We start from the raw sequence: 22520 nt of genomic DNA on the forward strand, positions 1-22520 counted from the left end.
TATCCTGTTAGTGCAGGAGAACCTGGCTTCAGCTCTGAGCCCTGCTGCAAGCTACTTCATTGGGCAACAGACAGTCAGAGAGGAAACAGCCCAGTGCTCATATACAGCCACCCCAAATCACACACGATCGCTAGAGGAAGGGGTCATGCCCCACAAAGACATCTTTCTCCCTACCGTATTCATAATAATTGCGTGGCAGCACAAGTCCTTGGCAAGGTTTTAAAGGGCCCAGGCTCCATCCAGTCATGCTGTCACTATGCCCTTTTTTGATTTACACTGCTAAAGAGAAGTCAAACTGTATACCTTCCATGAAGGCCACTCTGTCCCATAAGAAGCACTTTAGAAACTGGGTGCTCAGCGATGTGGCACTTTGCTGACAGATGCTCAACATCTGGCCATTTCAGCTGCACCTAGGCTGCTCTTTTTTTCTCACATTCCAAGACCTGGTCCCATGGCAATGACACTAGCACTTGGATGGCACTTCATGGTTTATAAAGCATTTCTTATATTTACTATAAAGCATTATTATCATCCGGTCCTTGCCTAAGCCTGGTGAGGTAGGCAAGTAGATATAAAAGGAAAATCTGGCAGCTGTGGTGTCACATGAAGACAGGCTGGTTGACACTGGCAGAGCTCATAAGGCAGCACCTCCATTAGATGGCAACACTGCACAATGTCACCCATTGCAAGGGGGTGCAGGGACCCACTTAGTCATGCTTCAACCTAAACATGCTTCAACAGTCACTAAAATGAATGTGGGCCTGAGACAGACACAAGGATGCTACTTATGTTAACTCAAGAAACATTTCCACGCCCAGGCAAGGATTTAAGGACGCATGTTTGGTTTAGTCTAACCTATTAGGACGGTGGTTCCAATTTTTGCTGTACCCACCTCACATCAACAGCATCTCACTGTTACAGGAACACCCACCCGACATAACTAGGTGGCTTTGCAAGTGTAGGCTCAGAATGAGAACACTAGAGAAACTGGTCAAGATACCAGAGGAATCTTAGAGTAGATTACATCGGTCAGTGGGCTCTGATTATCTGAAGATTATAAGTTATAACCTCTGCATCCATCTCCAGACTAAAAGCAAGAACACTCGAACACCAAAGTGAACACTGCCTCACTCCTAAACAGTGCTTGGAAAGGACATGGACAGCGTTCACCTGATGCGCCTTCTGACTGACATGGTCCCGCCTGTCGATCTGGTCACGTGGGTTACAGTATGTATGTGTTACTAAATTCCCAGTGGAGCAGAGTGAGCTGTATGCTAATCCTCACATCTCATCGATGAAAGAACTGAGGGGCCCAGGGAATCTGTAACCAGCCTGATGTCAGATGGTCCACAAACGGCAGAGGCAGGGTTTGTCCGTTCCTGCTGGCCTGGAAGCCACTGCTTTGCAGGTGACGCTATCCTTGCTCTGGTGCTGATCTTACAGCCTCCATTTCCCGATTTTTATCAGGGACCTCACCATAGCTGCTGAGTTCTAAAAACAATGCCTGCCACAAATGCAGAAACCAGAATGTAGAGAAGTGAGTGATTTTTCCAAAGCTGTACCCTCAGCTAAGGGGAACCTGGAACTCAAGTTAAGTCAGAACTCTTCCTTGCAGGCCTTACTGTCTTTACCTCTGTATCTTCAGACCTTGTCTTTAGAGGGCATCATTGCTTAGACAGGTCTTAGTGCCTCTGTCCATATTGTGGCTGGGCTAACGCAGGGCTTTGTCTCCTAGTCCCAACTCAGAGGAGAGCAACAGCTCTATCTAGGAAGAAATATAGTTCTTTCTAGCAGAAATCAGCAGAGCAAGTGTTTTGGAAATGACTGCTAATGGGAAGATGGGAGTCTGAACAGTTTCCCAAAGTAACAAAGTCTCAAGAGTTTGTATTAGTCAGGATACTAATCACTGTATAAACAACCCCCAAATCTCAAGTTTTTTAAAAAAATACTTCTTGATCGTGTCATAGTCCAATGTGGGTGTGCTGGATTGAGAAGGGAAGCGCATACGGGCAAGGCTTTTCTCTGCCAACATTCAGGAACTGAGGCTTACTGGTCTACCAAAGGGCCCATGGCCAACAACAGGTTAAGACTCTGATCCAGTGGCGTCACAATTCCCTAGGGCCTTGCAGTCTTCCACCAGTTCCATCATATTCAGTGGACCAACGACAGAAGAAACACCACAAAGAATCACTTGCGAAGTGTTAGAGGGCTGGTAAGAAATGACTTACATCACTTCTCTCCACATTCCATTGACTTAGATAGAACTCAGTAATAAGGACCCACGTAACTGCAGTGAAGACTAGGAAATGTAGTCTCTCTGGACCAGGAGAAAAAGGAAATGGGGGTTAGTAAACAAAAGCATTATCTCTGCTACACTGTCAAACATGTATTTATTAGATTATACCAAGGATAATACAAACACTAAGTGATACAACAATACTAAATGAAATGATGATTCTAAATGCTACAAATACTGTAAATTTGTAAAAATACAAATACGATAAAAATGAGACAAATATTAAATTATATGGCACAAATGCTACATGATATGATAGCAATAATAACACTAAATGATATGACACCAAATACTAAACGATACGATGACACAAATACTAAACATCTATGTGTTATGTACAAAGCACCTCCCTGACCTTCCGCCCAAGAGGAAGAACTGCCTGGGCTGAAACAACTGCAGAGGGATGGCTGTAGGAACCCACCCTCTGCTTGGCCCATGGAGGTGGTTATAGGGCAGGAGGGATGAAGAGATAGGGTGGAGCCTGTGTTAGAAAAGGCAGTAACACTCAGTCATCAACTGAGACAAGAAAGGCAACAGAGGGCTTTTCGGGCTTTTACTGAAGCTTGGTACAACTCTCCCAGGGTTGTTTTCCAAATTATCTGACTTTAAAGCACTTTCTTTTATCTGAAGTAATTCATTGGTTTCTATGTCACTCAGGAAATAAGTTGACTAGTTAACTTAACTGGTTAACCAACTGCTTAATATGATACCTGATCCTCAATGTAAGGCGGGCATCAGGATTGATGGTGAAAAGAAATGCCAAGGAGAGCTCACCAACAGTGGTGCCATTCTGAGACCTAGAACCAGGAAGTTAGATGCCAAAAAGGACTTTGAGGTCAGCCAAGGTGAGCTTGGTGACAAATTCTCCGGATCCTGATAGAATCTGTTTGGCCAAATCCTTCTTTCTTTCTTGAAGCTGCAAGATCTTCTCTTCCACTGTTCCCTCACAAACAAATCTGAAAAGTAGACAAATAAGCAAACAATCAAATACCAAAAGCCACATATCTAATGACACATGCAAATGTCTATTTATGCTTTAGCTTTCTAATGAGATTTCTTCTGTTACTTAGGTTTCCTTAGGTTTGGTTAAGAACTCTACTTTTAGGAGATCCAAACAACTTTGACTAAATACATATCCACTTAAAAATGATGTCTGACCTCAAATTGACTTTTTCTTTCTTTCTGAAGCTAAGATAATTGAGAAATGCCAAAATAAGCAAAAGGTATCCTGATCCAAAAAAGTGTAGAGATCTAGCTTTCACACAGAAAAGTTTATCAAGCTTTTGCTAGGAATATGTGTGCTAGTTTAGGTATAGCGTGTCTAATATCTTGGTGAATTCACACTGCAAACAGGTTTTACAAACTGAGGAAATGCCGCCATTGTCTTTTATTCACATATTCAACAAGTACTGATTTATGCTATACACTATGCTAGGCATAGGAACAGAGTGATGAACATAGTCTTACTGTCAAAGGGAGCACAAGAGACAGACATGAAAACAAACAAAAATAATATGACCTGGAAAGCGCTGTAAAGGAAATATGTCCAGTGTGCAAGAGGAATTAAAGGGAAGCTGTCTAAAGTATTCAGGGAAGGTTCCATTCTACCTAAATGTCCATCAGACAGATGACTGGATAAAGAAGATGTGGTATGTATATACAATGGAATATTACTCAGCTGTAAAAAAGAATGAAATAATGCAACAACATGGATGGACTTAAAGATGATCATACTAAGTGAAGCCACACAGAGAAAGACAAATATCATATGATATCACTTATATGCAGAGTCTAAAAAATGATACAAATGAACTTATTTACAAAACAGAAACAGATTTACAGACATAGAAAACAAACTTATGGCTACCAAAGGGTAAAGTAGGGGAGGGATAAATTAGGAGTTTAGGATTAGCAAATATAAATTATTATGCATAAAATGTATAAACAGCAAGGTCCTACTGTATAGCATAGGGAACCATATTTAATACCTTGTAATAACCTGTAATGAAAAAGCACATGCATGTAAAACTGAATCACTGTGCTGTACACCAGAAACTAACACAACATTGTAAATCAACTATACTACAATTTAAAAAAAATAAAGTTAACTCATAGTGCAACTCATAGGATGAGCCAAGATTTGCTAGATGAACAGTAGGGAGGGCATCCCAGGGAATGGGAACATGTGTAAAATCATGGCTGAATTTTAGAACATGGTATGCTAGGGAAGTCATCCCGTCTGGCCAGGGCAAAAGTCAAAAACTATGTTTTATTACAACAGTCGATGCTCAAGAGGCTGGCGGGGGCCAGATCTTGAGTGACTTAGCATATCATGCTAATAAATCTAGATATGAAAGGAAGGGGCACGGGAAGTGGGATGGGAAGAAAGGGGTGGTTACAAGAAACACATAGAAAATAAAATGAATGGACTTTACTTGTGAAAAGTGAGAAAGAGGGCGGAGCCTAGTTTCTGGCTCTATGATTAGATAAACAGTGATCCTGTTCACAAAGACAAGGACTTCAGAAGAATCGATAGATATGAGGTCAGAGGGAGAAACAATTTCAGCTTGCGACATTTTGAGTCCCTGGAACATGCACATAGTGAGTGCTCAGTAGGGATTAGTTTTCTGAGCTGAATGAAACAAATACCCGAGTGAATGACTAATGAGTGCATATGTGGACACACAGATTCAGATATTTCCCAGGGATGTGGATATCTAGGTCTGAAGTTTAGGAGACCTTGGAGCTGAAAGATACAGGTTTTGGACTTACTGGAGGTGACAGGATTAAGAGAGGTGCAAACAAAGCGAGCTGAGAAGAGAGCAGAAGACAGAACAACTGATATGATCGCTGTACTTGGCCAGTTGTGAAATGTGTTGGTGCCCCCCCAGCAAGCGCAGTGTCAGGGCAGCAAGTGGGGTGAAAGCCAGTTTGCAAAGGTTGAGGAATGAACAGAAGGGAAGCAAGTAAAGAACAGACAACAATTTCTAATTCTTCAGGAAACTCAGCCATGAAAAGGAAGGAGAAAAAGAGGTCCACAGCTACACTGGACTGGACTGTTGAGGCCGGTTTGGTGGTTGTTTTTAGAGAGGAGGGTCCCAAGTGGAGGGACACTGTACAAAATAACTGGCCTGTGCACTTTGAAAATGTCAATGTCATTAAACTCACAGAAAGACTGAGACACTGTTCCAGATTAAGGGGGAACAAAAGAAGTGTACAACTGAATGCGAAACAGGGATTTTATTTTGCTGAGAAGGACACTGCTAGGACAAGTGGCAAAGCTGAGTAAGGTCCACAGATCAGACTGTGTAACTGTTAACATCCTGGGTTTGATAATTTTACTGTGGTAATGTAAAAGAGTGTCATTTTTGGAAAATGCACATTTTACTATTTAGAGGTCAAGGGGCATCATGTCTGCAACCTACCTCAAATGGTCCAGAAAAAAGCTTACACACACACACATGCACGCACACATGCGTGTCACAGTATACAGGAATTTTTTGGTATTGTTCTTGCAATCAAGAATTTGGGTGGAGGGAGAGTATAGCATAGTGGGGAGTGAATAGAGCAGTGGTAGACTGCATGCCTAGCATGCATGAGGTCTTGGGTTTAATTCCCAGCATCTCTGTTAAAAACAAACAAACAAACAAACTTAATTACCTCCCCCCATTAAAAAAAAAAAAGAATCTGGGATAATCTTGTAAGAATCCTTACATCCTTTTTTTATATGTCTGAAATTAAGTCAAAATAATTAAAAGTGGAAAATAAGAGAGAGAAAGAGAGGAGGGACCTTTCATGCACTGCCTTGACTGAGATAAGGCTCATCATTGCACATGAGCTCTTCTCCTTTTGCAAGGACCAACACAAAGGTCACCCCAAATTGCCTGTGTTCCCTTCCTGACTGTGAGTACCAAGGAGAAGGTGCCCCACGAGCACCATTAGTACAGTGATCACCAAATACTTCACATTCTATTAAAACATCACCAAAGAAAGACTTTCACAAAAGCAGAATTCGGTCCTGGAAAACTTTGACTTGCTTACCTGTGTATGACAACATCTTTCTGCTGCCCTACTCTATAAATTCGGTCACAAGCTTGATCTTCAAGTGACGGATTCCTGTGAAGAGACAGATAAAGCTCAAACTTACTGACATCCTAGACAGGGGGTGGGCAAATCCCATGGGCCAAATCCAGCCTGCAGTCTGTTTTCATATGGCTCTCGAGCTAAAAATGGTTGTTACATTTTTAAAGGTTTGTAAAAAGTCAAAAACAGAAACCAACAAAGAATATATGACAGAGACCTATGTAGCTGGCAAAGCCTAAAATATTTACAGAAAAAGTTTGCAGATCTCTGTTCTAGTCTATATGGAACTCAGAAAGTCCCAGATATCCTCTCTCTTGTGAAACTGGGGTCAAATTGCTAATAGTAACTCTTCGCACCATCATCAGTTGAAAACTCTAAGTAACAGACTAAACCAATGTTTAAATCTGGTCACTTTGGGCAAATCATCTAACCTCAACCCTCTAGGCTTCAGATGGCTACTCGGGAACACGAGGGGTGGCAAATGATCTATAATGCTTTTTCCAACTTTGATATTCCATGATTCAACTAAGGAGACTTAATTTGTTTCCTTCTTTATAGATTCTCATTATCAACTTCCAACTAGTTTCTCATCTCACCTCTGAAACCTTGGATAATGTTTCTCCATTTCAGAAACCAGCATAATTCTTATTCTGCTTTCCTCACTTGCATGCATATGGGAGTCTCAAGTAAAGCCTAAACACATTCTCCAGGAAGACAGTAACAGGCTGGCCTGTTTGTGCCCATCTGGGCTGCCCAGGGAATTGACAAATGACAATCCCTGGCAACAGTGTCTGGAGCAGCAATCCCTGATTGGCATAATTGGAAAATCAAAACTGAGACGAATTATGACATTTCCTCCTAGCAATATATGAACATATTCACCTGGTATCTAGGAAGGATGCTGCTATGCTCTTGGTCTTAATACTATGTGCAGTGAGTCCAAAGCTATGTGTTAAGGTGTGTCTAACATAATTAGAAAATTCCTCTGCCTTTCCTTTTGGAGCACTGGTTCTCCCTCTTCTTCAAGGTTGAGATTCCTTAGACGTCAATAAATATGTCTGAAATACGGTGTTTTGAAGACATAAAACTCTTCATCGAGTGGTGTAGCTCTCAGCCAGGAGGAAAAGCCCTGATCCCAGTTTCCATGGAAACAGATGTTAAGAGTAAAGTGAATGGACTATTTTAAACAGTCATTTGAAGCCTTGCTTGCTTAGGAATTCGGGGCTGTCAACTAGCCCTACACCATTCTGATCTGTATTATACACACGTACGCACAGAGGCATCTCCACGACACAGAAGGAGCACACTCAACATGAGAAGTCAAGCCCTACCGCCCTTCTAGCCTGCTGGTCTCCCCGCTCTGCTGTGACAACTCAGGAATAATCCAGAATTGTTACCAGTGCATGTCCAGGAGAAAAAGATGGTTTCCTCCAGTCAGGTTTAGGCCAACACCTCCAGCCAAGAGAGAGATCAGCATAACCTTCAAAAGGAAGCACACCATTAACCGTGCACAGAATCAGCCTCATAGTGGACCTCTCCTTCTGCCTCAGGTTCAAGCCCAAGATCAACACAAACAAGCAACATGCTCTTATCAAATCTCCTTCTCCTGCTGTGAACGCAGTGTTCGGAAATCTTGAGACGCTCTCTCCCATGCCTTGCCTTTGGGAAAATTCTCATTTAGCCTTTTTCTGTCAGTCAATCTCCAAACATTAATTGTGTGCCTGCCAATTATATAAATACTACAATTTAGAGCACGGGGGGTGGTTAGCTCAATAAACTTTGCCTTACCCAGATTCCATCTGTTCCATCAGTGCCCCCACCATTGCTACGCTTCTCCTATCACACAACTAGTGCTGTCCAACTTCCTGTTACGCATAATTAGATGCCTTTGTTCCTCTACTTCCCTCCACCCTCCCTCCTATCAAAATCCCACCTATCCTTCCAGGCTTGCCTCCTCCACAAAGATTCCCTTGATCCTAACAGTTCTGCTCTTCCTCTCCTTTTAGGCCTCAGATTTTATTCTTAGAGGACTTGCACACTTTGATATGTACCCCTAGTAAATGTCAAAGAAATGAGAAACACCTGGAGAGAGCAGGGCTATGAATATTTTTGAACTGAGCTATGTTCGGATCTGTAGAACCAAGAACAATTTGTTCTGAATTATATAGCTCTGCTGTGATCGGCTCGTACCTGAGGGCCCCTGGCACTGTTAAATGCCTCTACCAAGTCCATTCTCTGTTTGGGGTTGACAGAGCCATCGATGGTAGCATAGGTCAGTTCATGCCTCTTAAGGTGCAATGCTACAACCTTCAGCATGCTGGTCCACTGAGAGACGATGACACTGGAGGAAGGAGGCAACAAAAAACCAATAACCCCCACGAGACATTAAACAAACTCATCTACAGGGCTTTCATGCCTGTTATTTTAAGATTCAGTTATCAAATGTGGCCGAGGTAAGGCTTTCTGCTACCTAAGGGGAAGAGGCACACATTTAAGTCATGTCACACGATTATAATGCTTCTGGTTACTTCTAGATCCAGTCTACAACTTACCTGCTAAATGAAGTCAAAATAAAGTGATGGCTAAACTAAAGTAACCACTGTAGGTTCCGATTTTCTGGGGGCTCATCCAGAGGAGGTCTGTGCTCCTGCAGAATAAGGTTCAGGCCCCTCCCTCTGTCAATCAGATCAATAAGCCGCTAGGGATTCTCTGTTTCCCCCCATGCTACGCTTTAGTTAGAGGTTTAAGTTTTTAGATCAAAATATTTCCTATCTACAAATGCAGTGAATAACATACAGTAAAGTATAATAAATAACAAATGAACTTCCTTATATCCAGACACCCAGCTTAGGAACGTTCCCAGCACTCTGGGGCTCCCTTCTGATCACACTCTGCTGCCTCCCTTTTCTGCATCTGTTATTCTGTTGCTTTTTTTTTCAAGCCTTCTTCCCTCCTCTTAAACATCTCTCCAGATGCTTAGCTTACTCTGGTCCTCTAGGGATTGCCTTTTCAATCCATGCCACAGATATTTTCATTAGAAATCACAGGGGATGTGTGCTCTAACCTCAGTGTTTTCTGCTGGGCCCGACTCAAGTCCTTGATATAAAGAGCTCAGATTTATAACTATCCGCAATATCAAATTTTCTGGCTTAATTACAAGCAATACTTGGGTAATGAAATAACACATTTACCTCTTTTGGGACCCCGAGTTTCTTCGGATTGCCTCCAATTCTGCCAGCAGAGATGAAATCTGGGAAAAGGTTATATTAACATATGCGGGTTTAAGCAAATTTGCTTTTCTCCCTTTTCTCTCCCCTGAGTGAAAGGATCGGTCTCCTCTGTGGCCTCTCTGCATGGTCTGACCCCTACTAGTCCACTCCCCTCTTTGCAGCCAGAGGGCTAGTTCCAAAATGTCAGTTTCCTATTTTCCTCCTCTGGCTGGAGCCCTTGCAGTGGCTTTCTGCTGAGAATAAAGCCCAGGCCTCTACAGTGACCTCCCAGATCCCTGCTGCTCTGCCTTCTGCTCACATCTCCAGCCTCATCCAGCCCCTGCTCACATCATCCAGCCCCATCAAAATTCTTCCTCCACAAAGCCATGCTTTGTCCCATCTTTGTCCATTCTGTTCCCTCTGCCTAGAACAGCCTTTTCTGTCAACTTAATGCCACTTCTTGGCGATCCTCCCCAATCCCAGGTGTCCACTGCTTATGTGCTACGATAGCACATTTTCTTTCTATAATCATGGTCTTTTCCATTCTATATATTAATTGCTTGTTAATCATCTTTTGCTTTCACAGCCTGAGATGTTCCAAAGATGCAGAGCCAGCATGTGTCTGGTCTGTTTCTGTACCCCTAGCACCCAGCATGCATTGCTGGACCAGAGAAGGCACCAGCCTAGCATTTGCACAAGGAGAAAATGAAAGAGCTTGACCTAGTTTGAGACCTGCTCCAAAGGCTGTTGAAGAAGAAGACCTGTCCAGACTGAGGAACACTTGCTAAAGCTTCCCAGCAAGTTCTCTGGGTATTTATCAGACCCCACATTCGAGTCTACATGGGACCAGCCGGGAAGAACACATGGGCAGGACCTTGGAGAGCAGCTGGGTTTAATCTTCCTGACCGCTAATGGGAATGATCTTTCAAAAGGCTCTAAGGGACCTAGAGTTCATCCCTAGAATGGCAGAGAAGGAAGAAAATTAGACCAGGAATCAGGAGATGCAGAGAGTTCTTACTCTGCCATCACAGGGCTGTATCACTTTGGAACTCCCAGTTAAGAGCTCAGCTTCCTTATCGGGGGAAAAAGGTTGTGGTGTTAGTGGTAAGCTGTGGAGGCCCCCACACATGAGGCTACCTTCCAATCTAAACAAACACGCTGGTGCCCGGGCAGGAAGACCATCACAGGACTGTGCCATTTTGAATCAGTAGGAAGACAAAAAGCAGGTAGCTGAAGTGCCTGGTGTCTTGGCAACTTGAGGTTGTGGAACACACTGAGTTTCATATGGATGTGAAAAGCCTAGCGATAGGTGTTTTGAGAAAACTGCAGCAGTGGGACCGGGATTCACGGTCTAGGAGCTGGGGTTGAATCCCAGTAACATTCTGTATGCGTTTAGGTTTGTGCTACCCAAGAAAACTCCCTTCCCCGACATGAAACAACTCTGAGTTTGAACCAAGACTAATGGGCTTACGTTAAGAAGCCCTGCACGTAATTACCTGAGTATCAGACAAATTGTTGGGAACACAAATTATTAGCAATGTTATGTTTTAACCCAATAGCTAACCGAGGGTGCTAGGACCTGGTGCCCAGCCACATACAGTCTCTTCATCTGTTCCTCTCAGTTACTAGTGGTGAAGACCTAGGCACATACTTTAAAAATCTAATGAAAGGTCATCATGCTATTAATTTGGCTTTATTTACTAACAACATATAGGCTATATATAGCATTCCCTTTAACTCAGATGCAGAAAGAACCCTGTACACAAATTTTTGAGTGTGGTTAGACTGAATGGATGGATGCTGACAAAGGAGCAAGGATTGAGCACATTCACGATTATGACAAAACAAGCCCAGCACAGGGAGGTGTATGAGCACTGACAGCCTCTGTGTGTTTACTTTTCTCATCTGTGGTATCTTAGAACATATGCTTGATCTCTCCTGTCCTTGGAAAACATGGCTTCTCTTTATTTTCTAAGGGGCGCTTGCTCCCAAGTAGTTTTCTGAGAGGCCAGAATGAAATAAGCTGGTTGATCTGTTTTCAAAACATGTATACAGATAGGGAAACTGGATGCATGAATGTGGTACACTTTAACCTTTTGGTTTAATATAAGAAACTAAGCATTCTTCCCTTTCGCAGAGGTGAATGATTTGTTCAGGAGGATAGCTTGGAAGATTATACCTGGGAATTCAGTGACTGAGGGAAAAATCCATTTAAAGTGAAGCGTAGACTATAATATGTTAGCACAGTATACTACTGTCTAGATTAAAAGGGAGCTAGCAAGTGCACCATTCCCTTGGCAGTGACCTCCTTTCTAGTTATATTTTTTTAAAAGCCTGAGAAGAGAGATTGAGACTAGGCATGGCAGCCTCAGAAGGCAGTAGAAAAAACCAGCCGCTCAGTGCAAGTTAATGGGCACGTTCCCGGCGAGGCAGCAGAGAGGCAGGACTCGAGGCCCACACGCCCCGGCGTTCCCCTGATAGAACTCTACAGCCTTAAAATGCTTCAGTGAAAACAGAACAGAGAGACTCATGAAGATAGGAGGCGGGCAGGAAACGATATTTGCAGATGGAAGCCTTTCAACAGAGCAAAGCAGTTGGCACTCAGACATCTTCCACAGTCTGGAAGGTCAAGCCTTTGTTGCTTTTCTGAAGCCAGCTGCTCACTCGCCCAGGCCCTGTCTCCAGCAGAAACCTGACCAGCTCCGTCCCTAGGAACCCATGGCAGATGGGCTGGCCCAAGTCACCCTCTGAAAAAATCACTAGGTAGTTAAGATTTTAGTTTTTTTCATGGAATGAAATTAGAATTTAAGACTGGAGGGGGAAGAATGTGACCAGCTAACACCTAACCGCTCTAGCCCTGCTGTCAAACGGCCGTACCTGCACGGACAAACGTGGCGCTGTCACGCAGGGAAATGTGGGAGGAGTCCAAGTCTTTCTACCAGAATAGAGGAGACCCCAGTACCTTGGTGCTCTCTCTCATGTCGTCAAAAAGCTCCACCTTGAAGCACTGGCCGTTAAGGGAGACAGAGGCAGATGGCTCTGCGTCACGGAGCTCGGACAAGGTCAAGGCGCTGAGCTGCTCCTCCAGGGAAAGGACCAGGCCTTCGTTCTTCAGTTCTGTCGGATCCAGGGCCTGGGCACAGTCAGACAGGGGACACAGCGGACGGGGAGCTGAGGCCACGAGCCGTGGGACGTGCCAGCGGAGTGCTGACTGCTTAATACGTCACACAGCAAAACGTCTCGTAACTTACCAACAGTGTCTCCACAGGTAAACCATGATTCAAATGTAATCTGGCAAGTTTTTTTCACCAGATCAAAAATAAATCAAATAATGGAACTTTTTAGAGACTTGTCAGACAGATTACAAGAGTGTTCTGTTTTCCCCAGCTGGAATGGGACAGTTAATTAAGCTACTGATCATCAAGATACAATTTACCACCTAAAAAGAGATGTATTATTGCAGCTCCTCAAAAGAATAACACACTTCAATAAAAAAATTTATTAATAAAGAAAATATTTTCAAATACTAAGAGTATTTTTTCTGTTCATTATAAAACAGTATGCTTATTATAGAAAATTTGGGAAAGTTCAGAAGAGTATAAAGAAAATAAGAATCCTTGATAACCAAGGAGAAAATGTTAACTGCCAAGAAAAAAAAAAGAGTAACAGATTCCTCTTAACTATAGATGTGCCTCTATCCAACGTAATGGCAACTTTTCCAATTGTATAAATACTTCAGTTTTCACAACTAGATTTAAAACTAGTAACTAAATTAGCTTTATGGCATCTTAAAATAACCAAAGTATTCATAAAGCGGTTTCTTTCTTAACAAAATGCCACTTTCTATTCTAAAATAAAGCTTATTGAAAAGAAGACAAATAAAAAACTGTTCTCAACATCATGGGAATTATCTCAAGATCGATAAAGGTTAATATAAAATAAAGTAACATTAACAAGTCTCCTCTTTTCTGCCCCACCAAAAGCCAGAAACACCCCCAAGTGGCATTTCCCTTGCTCCAGCAGATTGCCCCGGTTGCAGGAGGCGGAGGTGGACTTGCCCGCAGCCCGACTGGGGCCCCACACACAGGGCTTCGCTTACCGACTTCAGTAAAGAAAGATGACAGCAGCACTGGCGGAGCCTCAGCAGCTGTGACAGGATGTGGACGGTGCTGGATGTCTGAGAGTCTGCGGACACAGAGGCGCCGGGCCCACTGGACCCGAACTCCTGGGCCACTGCCGAGAAGGGACACAGGTGCGGGAAACGGCGCAGGGTTTAAAATCAGAAATACGGGGAAGCCCCGTGAATGCAATGAGGCGATTTTAAACTTCCATGATCTGAGACTCAACAACACAGTTCTAACTCACTTCTCTACCAATTAAGCCAAATGAAATACTGTTTTCTTTATAGTCTTACCTGTGTTTTAATAAAACAGATGTCAAAAATGACTAAAAAGTTTAGATCACCAGGTCTGGTGCTTACAGATCAGTATATTTTCCTTTGGTTTGAGGTCCCTAGGTCAAGTCTCTGAGATCAAGAATTCACGACCCTTGGGGAGTGGGTATAGCAAAGGGGGGATGGTGGGCATAGCTCAGTGGCAGAGCGCATGCTCAGCATGCACGAGGTCCTAGTTTCAATCCCTAGTACCTCCATTTAAAGAAAAAAAAAGAATTCACGACCCCATTTCTAGAATTTACCAAATCTGAACCTACACTTCCATTAATTACATGTCCTTCTGGGTGCCCCGCTGCTCACCTCTCATAAACGGGTTATCAGGGCTTCTTCCAGATTGCCGGTCCCCTCTTTCATGCCTTTGTAGGTAGGACTGCAGAGCTGACCTGCCCCAGATCACGAGAGAAAATGCTCATATAACGTTTGCTATGACCAACTAGGTTTACGGTGGTCACTGCTTAACTGTGCTTGCAGTGGGACCTTGACAAATTACAAAACTGGACTTGTTAATGAAGTCAGCCGCATGGCAAGCATGGCCAAATGTAATTTAAAAAAAACCTTAAAAGCCAAATTGTTTAAAAATGATAACTACTAACAAATACATTAATGTTATAAAATATTAGCATTGCATTTAATATTAATATGTAATATAGTAATATATTATTAACTAGTATTGATAATTTATATTACTTATTAATTTTTATAATTTATTATATTTATTTTAAAATATGAGATATACAAAGAGAAAAAACCTATTCATACTGGAAGTGAGAGGTACCAAGTAGGAGAATATAAATCTTGAATTCAGGGAAGGATGAGAGTTTTAGAGAAAGTGCAAAGAACAGATGACAATTAGGATTACCGAGCAGTTTTTTTTTAAGTTTCAGTAAGAGGCTGGATAACAGGTCAAAGGTCAAAGAGATATGCTTTCCTCATATGGCCCCATGAGGGCCAGAAAGACCTCGCGTACAGTGACCACAGCCTTCTAAGCAAGGAAGCCAATGAGGAGCAGGTTTGATGGGAGACAAAGGTGAGCTGGGGAGGAGGTAAGGAGAGAAAAGGGGATTTAAAAAAAAAAAGAAACACAGATAGCCAACTTATCAGTAATACCCAACTGCAGTTTGAGGAACCTTGACCCTTGACGCACTCCCAAGCAAGAACAAAAATGAAACAAGAGACGTGAGAAGGTGCTTTTTCACTGCACACACCTTGATCTTGCAAAAAGGACACTGTAAACTGTCTCTTCATCTTCAGAAAGCTTTAAATGGTGCAACTGAAATTTCCGCTGGGGCAGCACCACCTGGGGGAGTGAAAGAGACGGCAGCCGGGATGAAGTCATACAACTCAACTGAGTATCACAGAGTCTGCTCCCCAGGGCTGACCCCGGAAATCTGGTCAAGCCCTGCACAGCGGCTCCCACCCTTCCCTGACAACAGGACCGCTCTAACACACGGCACAACAGGACTGCTGTGACACCAGGTGCGGGACAGCGGCCCGAGGGCCTCCTCGCAGGAAAACGGGAGACTCAGAGGTTCCCAAAGCAGAGCAGACGGCTGCTCAAGCCGAGACCAGGACATGGTCCCTCTCCTTTTCAGCCTCCCCCAGGGACAGGTCTCATGGGATTACCAAGGGCCTGCCTGTGGAGTCCAGCTGGTCTTTTGTTCTCCTCAGCAAAAGGCTCTTCGTTAAAATATTTAACCTTTCTCCTCCTTTCTTTGAACCATTGTCAACCTGACTCCGCCACAGATTGAAGTCGTCAAACGGAGAACAACGGAGAAATCTATTTTGTTGAGGAGGAAGGACAGAGAAGAGAAATGAACATTAGGAGGATGGAGGAAAAGTTCAAAGACAGGCATAGATGAAAAGCAGACCAGATTTTACATGTCATCCAATCACTTTTAAAAGCGAATTTCATAGCAAAGCTCTGCTAGACGGAGCAAAGGGATCCAAGTCAATAACCACATTATAAAACCACACTATACAAATGTAGATTTGCCCATTAATGGTGTCTGTATCGTTACAACAGGACATATAACTGATAGCCAGAATTCATTCCCAAAATTTCAAAGGCTAGTTAAGAAGTTTTATATCCTCTTATGAGCTGACTTGAATAAAAGCAAGTATTTTAAAATTCAGCATTCTTTTCTGTTTGCTTCACATAAATTGTAGTCTTGACCCCAGGCCATAGGTTTTAAGGCAGAAATAGTCCAAAACATTCCCTGGACTGAAGAAAGATGACTTTTGTTTCTTTTAATTTAATCAGACCTATACTTTCCCATATAGAGGGGCTGGATGTAATCAAAGTCCTCTATCAGCCAGTCAACCAACAGATTATTTTCTCATAAATATTAATTCTTTTGCCCTGTAAAGGTTGGTAGGCTTGCCATCTGCTACACGAGATAATGTGGTACACACTGGAGCTTTATCATGAGATATGAAGTAATTATGAAGGGTTCCCGACCAGGTTCACATTTACATAACCCCAAAGAGTTAACTTACTTCAGCAGTGAATACATGTCCAGCAAGTTGTTCTGAATGGGGGTCCCAGTGACAGCCCAGCGGGCTTGGGCTTGGAGCTTGCACACGGCTATGGAAGTCTGCACTCGGGGATTCTTAACGTTGTGAGCTTCATCCAATACGATTCGAGCCCAGACTACTCGAAGCAAGGGTGACGAGATACCCTGGAAGGAAGACACGTGAAATCCAACAAGGGCATAGGGAAAAAGTGCATGTCTTCAAGAAGACAAGGGGAAACAACAGGCAGGTATCGGAGACACATCCCTACCTTCAAGTTTGAGGGCTTAGGTCAACTACGCTGAAATAAGAACTAAGCTTAAGAAACCAAGAGTAGAAACTCCAATGAGTACAAATAAACAACTCACTTGAGGTCCCAGTCCTTGAACATAAGATGCTTAAGGGTAACCTGTTTTCTAATTTAGGTTTTCTGTATTCTTCTAGCTCGCTTTTGAGCCACGGCCACGGGTCAGGGATACACTGTCGAGCCTGCAAAATCACTCAACCGATTAAAGTATTTACTAAATTTTTCTAAGCTTCTAAAAATTTACTAAAAGTCTACTTTTATATGTAAGATACTAAGCCAGACACAAAGAACAGTTCCTACCCTCAAGGAGCTCACAATCTAGCCATGGAGAGAAAACAAAATAAGCGTAAAGATAATGACAACACAGTGCATGTATGGTAAGTCCCACTGGATAAGTCAACACAGAACAGTAGGAAACTATGGTTACCAAAGGTACAAAGAGGGGGAGGGATAAATTAGGAGTTTGAGATCAACATATATACACTACTATACATAAAATAGATAAACAAAGACCTATTTTATAGCTGAGAGAACTGTATTCAATTCAACTATATACAATGAAATGTCATGGAAAAGAAACTGAAAAAAATATATATATGTATGTATGTATATGTATAACTGAATCGCTTTGCTGTTCACCTCAAACTAACATTGTAAATCAACTACACTTCAACAAAAAATAAAAAACAAAACAAAACAGTCCAATATAGAACAGTGAGAATCTAGTCAGTCTTGTTCCCTGCTGCATCCCTAAGACCTGAGTAGCATCTGGCATGTATTAGGTAACTCAGTATTTGCGGAATTGATGGAGTACCAGGACATAAGTAAGCACAAGGTGCTAGGAGATGCACTAGACCAGAAAAGGAGGGAAAGCATTCTACTGAAAGGAGAACAAAGGCACAGCAGCATGACAGGGCGTGGTGCGAAGCACCGCCCCCAACCCCCAGGTACAGCTGAGTATGAGGCTCCCCAAGGAGGGCTGGGGTGTAGGAGATGGGGGACACTCAGGTAGGGCAAGAGCATAAAAGGCCTAACATATCATTTGAAAGAATTAGGGTTTTAACCTAACAGCTATGAGGAACTACTGAGGAATCTGAAAAGTTAATCCATGCAAGACGGCAGAATCGGTCAGGAGATGGAGAAGCGTGCCAGAGCTCCCCCCAAGCACACAAATCTGGGAATATCCTGTTGTAATAAAAATAAAAGCATATGCAAAAGAGCAGCTCTTGGAACAACTCTGTATTTCCAGGGGAAGTGCACAAGAGCTATGCAATAAAGCCTCTGCAATACATACCCTGCACGCAGCAACAAACACTTGGGTTTTTTCTTTCTGATTTTTGTTTAGCCTCTGCCCATTGTAGGCTTATTATTGCAACCCCTTTTCCCGGGAGGCGGAGGATGGCAGGGAATAATGGCTTAATACCAAAATACTAGTGCTAAAATACTCGTCCTAACACTAAATTTAAAACACATCCTGAGAGTAGACCCCAAAGACTCTCAATGGAAAATTGCAACAAGGGAGGCTCTCCTATATTCATGTGATGATTACCACCACACCAGCAATGTAGTTGTCATTAGTTCTAAAAACACAGCTAAATACTGCACCAAGTCTCCACCTTTGTCGCTGGGGAGGTTGTCTAGAGTAAAAGAGAAGGGTCAGAGGGAAGAACTCTTTGCTTCCATCAGTAGAACAGCTCGACATTCATGACCTTCTGGGAGGAGGGCACCTTTGCCATCTCTGATGCTGTGAAAAGACTCCTGTTAACCGGTATTGCGCTTCCAACTCTACTTCCCTGGCAGCCAGCACCCCCGCCTCACCTCCACACTGAGGTTTGCACCTGGGATCTCTCCCTCTTGCTTCTTCGTGGGAATCTCCTTGGCCAGAAGGCTGTAGGTAGTGATCACGATGTCATACGTAGAGAGGCTGCGTAAATATAACACAAAGCAAACGGTAAACGATCCCTCCATGACGCGGACAAGGAAAGGTAGAGTTGATTCCTTTACAAAAATTCCTGCGGCTGGAAGGACAGACAGCAGAATTCATCAATTTATGTCCTTAATTCACACACACACACATGACTCTGGAGAGGTCAGTTTTATACACTTGGCTTCCTTATGTCTGACCACTGATCATTTTTACAATCTACTCACTACAGCTAAAACAGCCTCCCTCTTCCCATCCAGGTCAGAAAGGATAACCTTTAGCAGGTGTCCTATTATGCTTGATATGATCTGGCAAGAACAGAAAGTCAGGTAGGGTTGGAAGTTAATATTCAGAAATGATTTGACACGGATGACACTAAAGTCCCAAGGAAGTAAGAAACCCTCAAAGCACAGCTCATCTTACATCAGTGATACTTTCTCCTGACTGTTTTGTGATGGACTTGTGAAAACCCATTAAGCTAGCTTTGACATTTGGGCATAAAACACACATTGTACACTTTCAGCTTACCTCATCTACACTCATTTCTTCTTTCTTTTTTTTTATTCAAGTATAGTTGATGTGTAACATTATATAAGTTACAAGTATAAAATACAGTGATTCACAATTTTTAAAGATTATAATCCATTTATAGTTATTATAAAATATTGAGTATATTCCCTGTGTGTACAATATATCCTTGTAGCTTATTTTAGACATAATAGTTTGTACCTTTTAATTCCCCACCCCATTACTGCCCCTCCCTGCTTGCCTACACTCTTTACATGTCAAGATTCTTAGCAAAAAGCACAAATCTTTTTCCAATAAAGTTTAATATCATGCACCTCAGAGAAGTTCAATACTTTGGTAAAAATGACATGCCTGGGGTGGGTAGAGCTCAGTGGTAGAGTGCGTGCTGAGCATGCACAGGATCCTGGGCTCAATCCCCAGGACTTCTGCTAAAATAAAGAAAACAACCTAATCCTCCCCAAAAATAACCCACCAAAATGATATGCTTAATTTGGAAAGGCAGCAAATGTCTACAGGTTGCCTTAGCAGCATGGAAAGAAGTACAATTGTGAGTGATTCCAATCAGTCAGCTGGTGCATTCTGAACACCTAACCCAGTATGATCAAAGTGCAAATCAAGTAAGATGCAATTTACTTCTAAATAAAAATCCAGAGCAAAGGCAGGTCCCTTACAGTACTCAGTGTCAGAGAAGGCATGCAGGACGGCCACCGCGGCCCTGATACCTTCCATCTGCTGAAATGACTACCAGTCACGAGAGGTGATGTGGTGTAAGCCTGAAGGTCACCAGTTTGGCAAGGTACCCCTGAGAGACTACCGCCCTGTTCTTTAGGAGATAAAATATCCACGTCAGAGGCTGGGGAGAGAGATCAGAGCCAGAAACAACTTAGCTCTTGACTCAGTCAGCAAGTGTTCCACCCAGACCACCTTATCACAATTAGGAACGAAAAACAAGTCCTTTTAAACCAAAAGGCAAAGACTAGGACTAAAATCACCTCTTGAAAAAGCATTTTCTTTCCTACTTCCTGACCAAACCCCTTCAGGAATTGAGGAATTGAATCTAAAACTTCTTAGATGGCTCATATATGAAAAATACAGCCATAAAAATATAACCAGACTATATCACCTAATTATTAATACTGTACCAAGACGCTTGACAAGACTAAGCTGGTTCCTTTCACACTAATAGACAGAGAATGTGAATTTGGGATCAGAAATTCAGCAATTGTGAAATAACCGTGACATAGCCCCTTTTACCAGGGGAGTGCTGCTGCCCCCTGGCGGACTATGCAGGCATCTCAGGCTGACTCACGCAGCAGCTTACTGGGGACAGTGACAAGGATATAGCAACAGAACACCATTCCCATCTCACAAGACGCATCTCTCAGCACGTCTGGTGATGAGCATGCCTTTGATCTTCACAAATACCATTAGCCCTGACTAAATGAAATGCCCAGGAGAGCAGGTGAGGTCAGAATGGTCCCTTAAGCCAAGCCGCAGAGCACCGCACACTGACTGCAGTATTTCTGCACTTACACTTTTGCACGTTTATCCCGGTTTGGCCCATGATAGAGATAGACTCTGAGTTTGCTGTTGCTCACACGTTTCTCCACCTCATTTTTCCAGTGATGGATCAGAGAAGCGGGACAGATGATTAGTGTTCCGTGGGAAGTGAACTCAGAGGAGTCTTGGGAGGGGGGAAAAAATCAACACCTAGTCACACTCATTGAATAGCTTTAACTTCTCAAAGGCATTATCTCTTTCCCTTGCCTGACTTTTATCCCTTCAATTAATATTTTTAACAGCTGCTACTCTTATTTGTACACATAGCTTACACAGGCATACCTCAGAGATATCACGGGTTTGGTTCCAGACCATGGCAATAAAGTGTATATCACAATACAGCAAGCCACACGAACTTTTTGGTTTCCCAGGACATTATAAAAGATATGCTTACACTACACTATAGTCGTTGAGTGTGCAATAGCATTCATTTCTTTAAAAAAAAAAAACCTTTATTTAAAAATACTTTATTGCTAAAAATGTTAACATCATCTGAGCCTTCAGCAAGTCATAATCTTTTTACTGGTGGAGGGTTTGAAATACTTTGAGAATTACTAACATGTGACATGGAGACAAAAAGTGAGCAAACGTTGTTGGAAAAATGGCGCCAGTAGATTTGCTTGACACAGGGTTGCCACAAACCCTCAAATTGTAAAAACTGCAATATCTGTGAAATGCAATAAAGCAAAGTGCATTAAAATGAGGGTCTGCCTGAAGTAGAATAGAAAATGAAAGAGACGATCTTTTAACTCAAAACACTTAATTATTTCTTTATGTGCCCCTATAAAAGTGTCAGAGAGAGGCTAAATAAAGATGGAGAGGACAGTGGGGAATACATGACCTCAGTTTAAAAAGAAAAACAGTGCACTCTCACAGTGGCCAGAAGGCAGAAGGTGGATGGATTTCCTAACTTGTCCTGAGTTGATTCATTACAGGAGAGTATTACTACTTTTCTCTGAAAAGCATAACGTAATTATAGTTCCATTAAAGTGTTAGTACAAAACCCCCTGAGAGAAGCAAACATGACTTTGGAACCAGTTAGTGATGGAGTATTTGGCCCCTGTACCCTCATCCTCTGTGCATGTGTATGTGCACACATGTGCTGTTACTCCACACAGGGACACAGGGTCCAGCTGTAACCATGATCCCTAGAGGCCCCGAGAGCAGAGAGCCACAGATTTTTTCACTATCTAACCAACTGAGAAACGTATTTTGTACACAGCAACTTACATGTGGCATTGTCTATGCATAACATATAGGACCTTTAAGGTACTTATACAGTTATCACATTTTAAAAACGGCAGTTGAATTAAGAGAAATTGTATAGAATCTGGAAACTCCTGGAATTTCAGAAACGTGGAAAACAACAGCTGCTGTGTGGATAAAATCTGAGTTTGTGACAGATCTTTCTTCAAAAAATAATATATTAACTAATTTGGATCTACCCTGTAGTTACATTCTCAACATTAACAGAAACACTCACTAGATTTAAACTAAGTTTTCTAGAGCCTTAGCTTTCTTCATAAAATTGTTTCTAATCACAGATTGAGCTAAGCTTATATTAAGAGGGGAAAAAATGATCACTTACAGCTGGCGTACCCAGCAGCAGAAAGGATACCACAGGAAAGTAGTCTGATACTAGTTTTCCA

General features: G+C 42.5%; 1 protein-coding gene across 1 annotated transcript in view; it reads right to left on the reverse strand.

Moving 5' to 3' along the window:
- Positions 1 to 2373: 2373 nt before the first annotated feature.
- TTF2 (transcription termination factor 2) overlaps positions 2374 to 22520 on the reverse strand; it is a 37792-nt gene continuing 17645 nt past the window's right edge. The window contains exons 11-23 of the mRNA XM_072967928.1: positions 20845 to 20995; positions 18678 to 18783; positions 16538 to 16719; positions 15665 to 15818; positions 15247 to 15338; positions 14342 to 14424; positions 13688 to 13821; positions 12551 to 12721; positions 9571 to 9629; positions 8570 to 8720; positions 7777 to 7859; positions 6338 to 6412; positions 2374 to 3252 (exon numbers count right to left, since the gene is read on the reverse strand). Coding sequence (XP_072824029.1) covers positions 3108 to 3252; positions 6338 to 6412; positions 7777 to 7859; positions 8570 to 8720; positions 9571 to 9629; positions 12551 to 12721; positions 13688 to 13821; positions 14342 to 14424; positions 15247 to 15338; positions 15665 to 15818; positions 16538 to 16719; positions 18678 to 18783; positions 20845 to 20995 — 1586 coding nt within the window. The 3' untranslated portion in view covers positions 2374 to 3107. The remainder of the gene's footprint in view (positions 3253 to 6337; positions 6413 to 7776; positions 7860 to 8569; positions 8721 to 9570; positions 9630 to 12550; positions 12722 to 13687; positions 13822 to 14341; positions 14425 to 15246; positions 15339 to 15664; positions 15819 to 16537; positions 16720 to 18677; positions 18784 to 20844; positions 20996 to 22520) is intronic.

Source organism: Vicugna pacos, chromosome 9 (assembly GCF_048564905.1).
Source record: "Vicugna pacos chromosome 9, VicPac4, whole genome shotgun sequence".
Taxonomy (NCBI): domain Eukaryota; kingdom Metazoa; phylum Chordata; class Mammalia; order Artiodactyla; family Camelidae; genus Vicugna; species Vicugna pacos.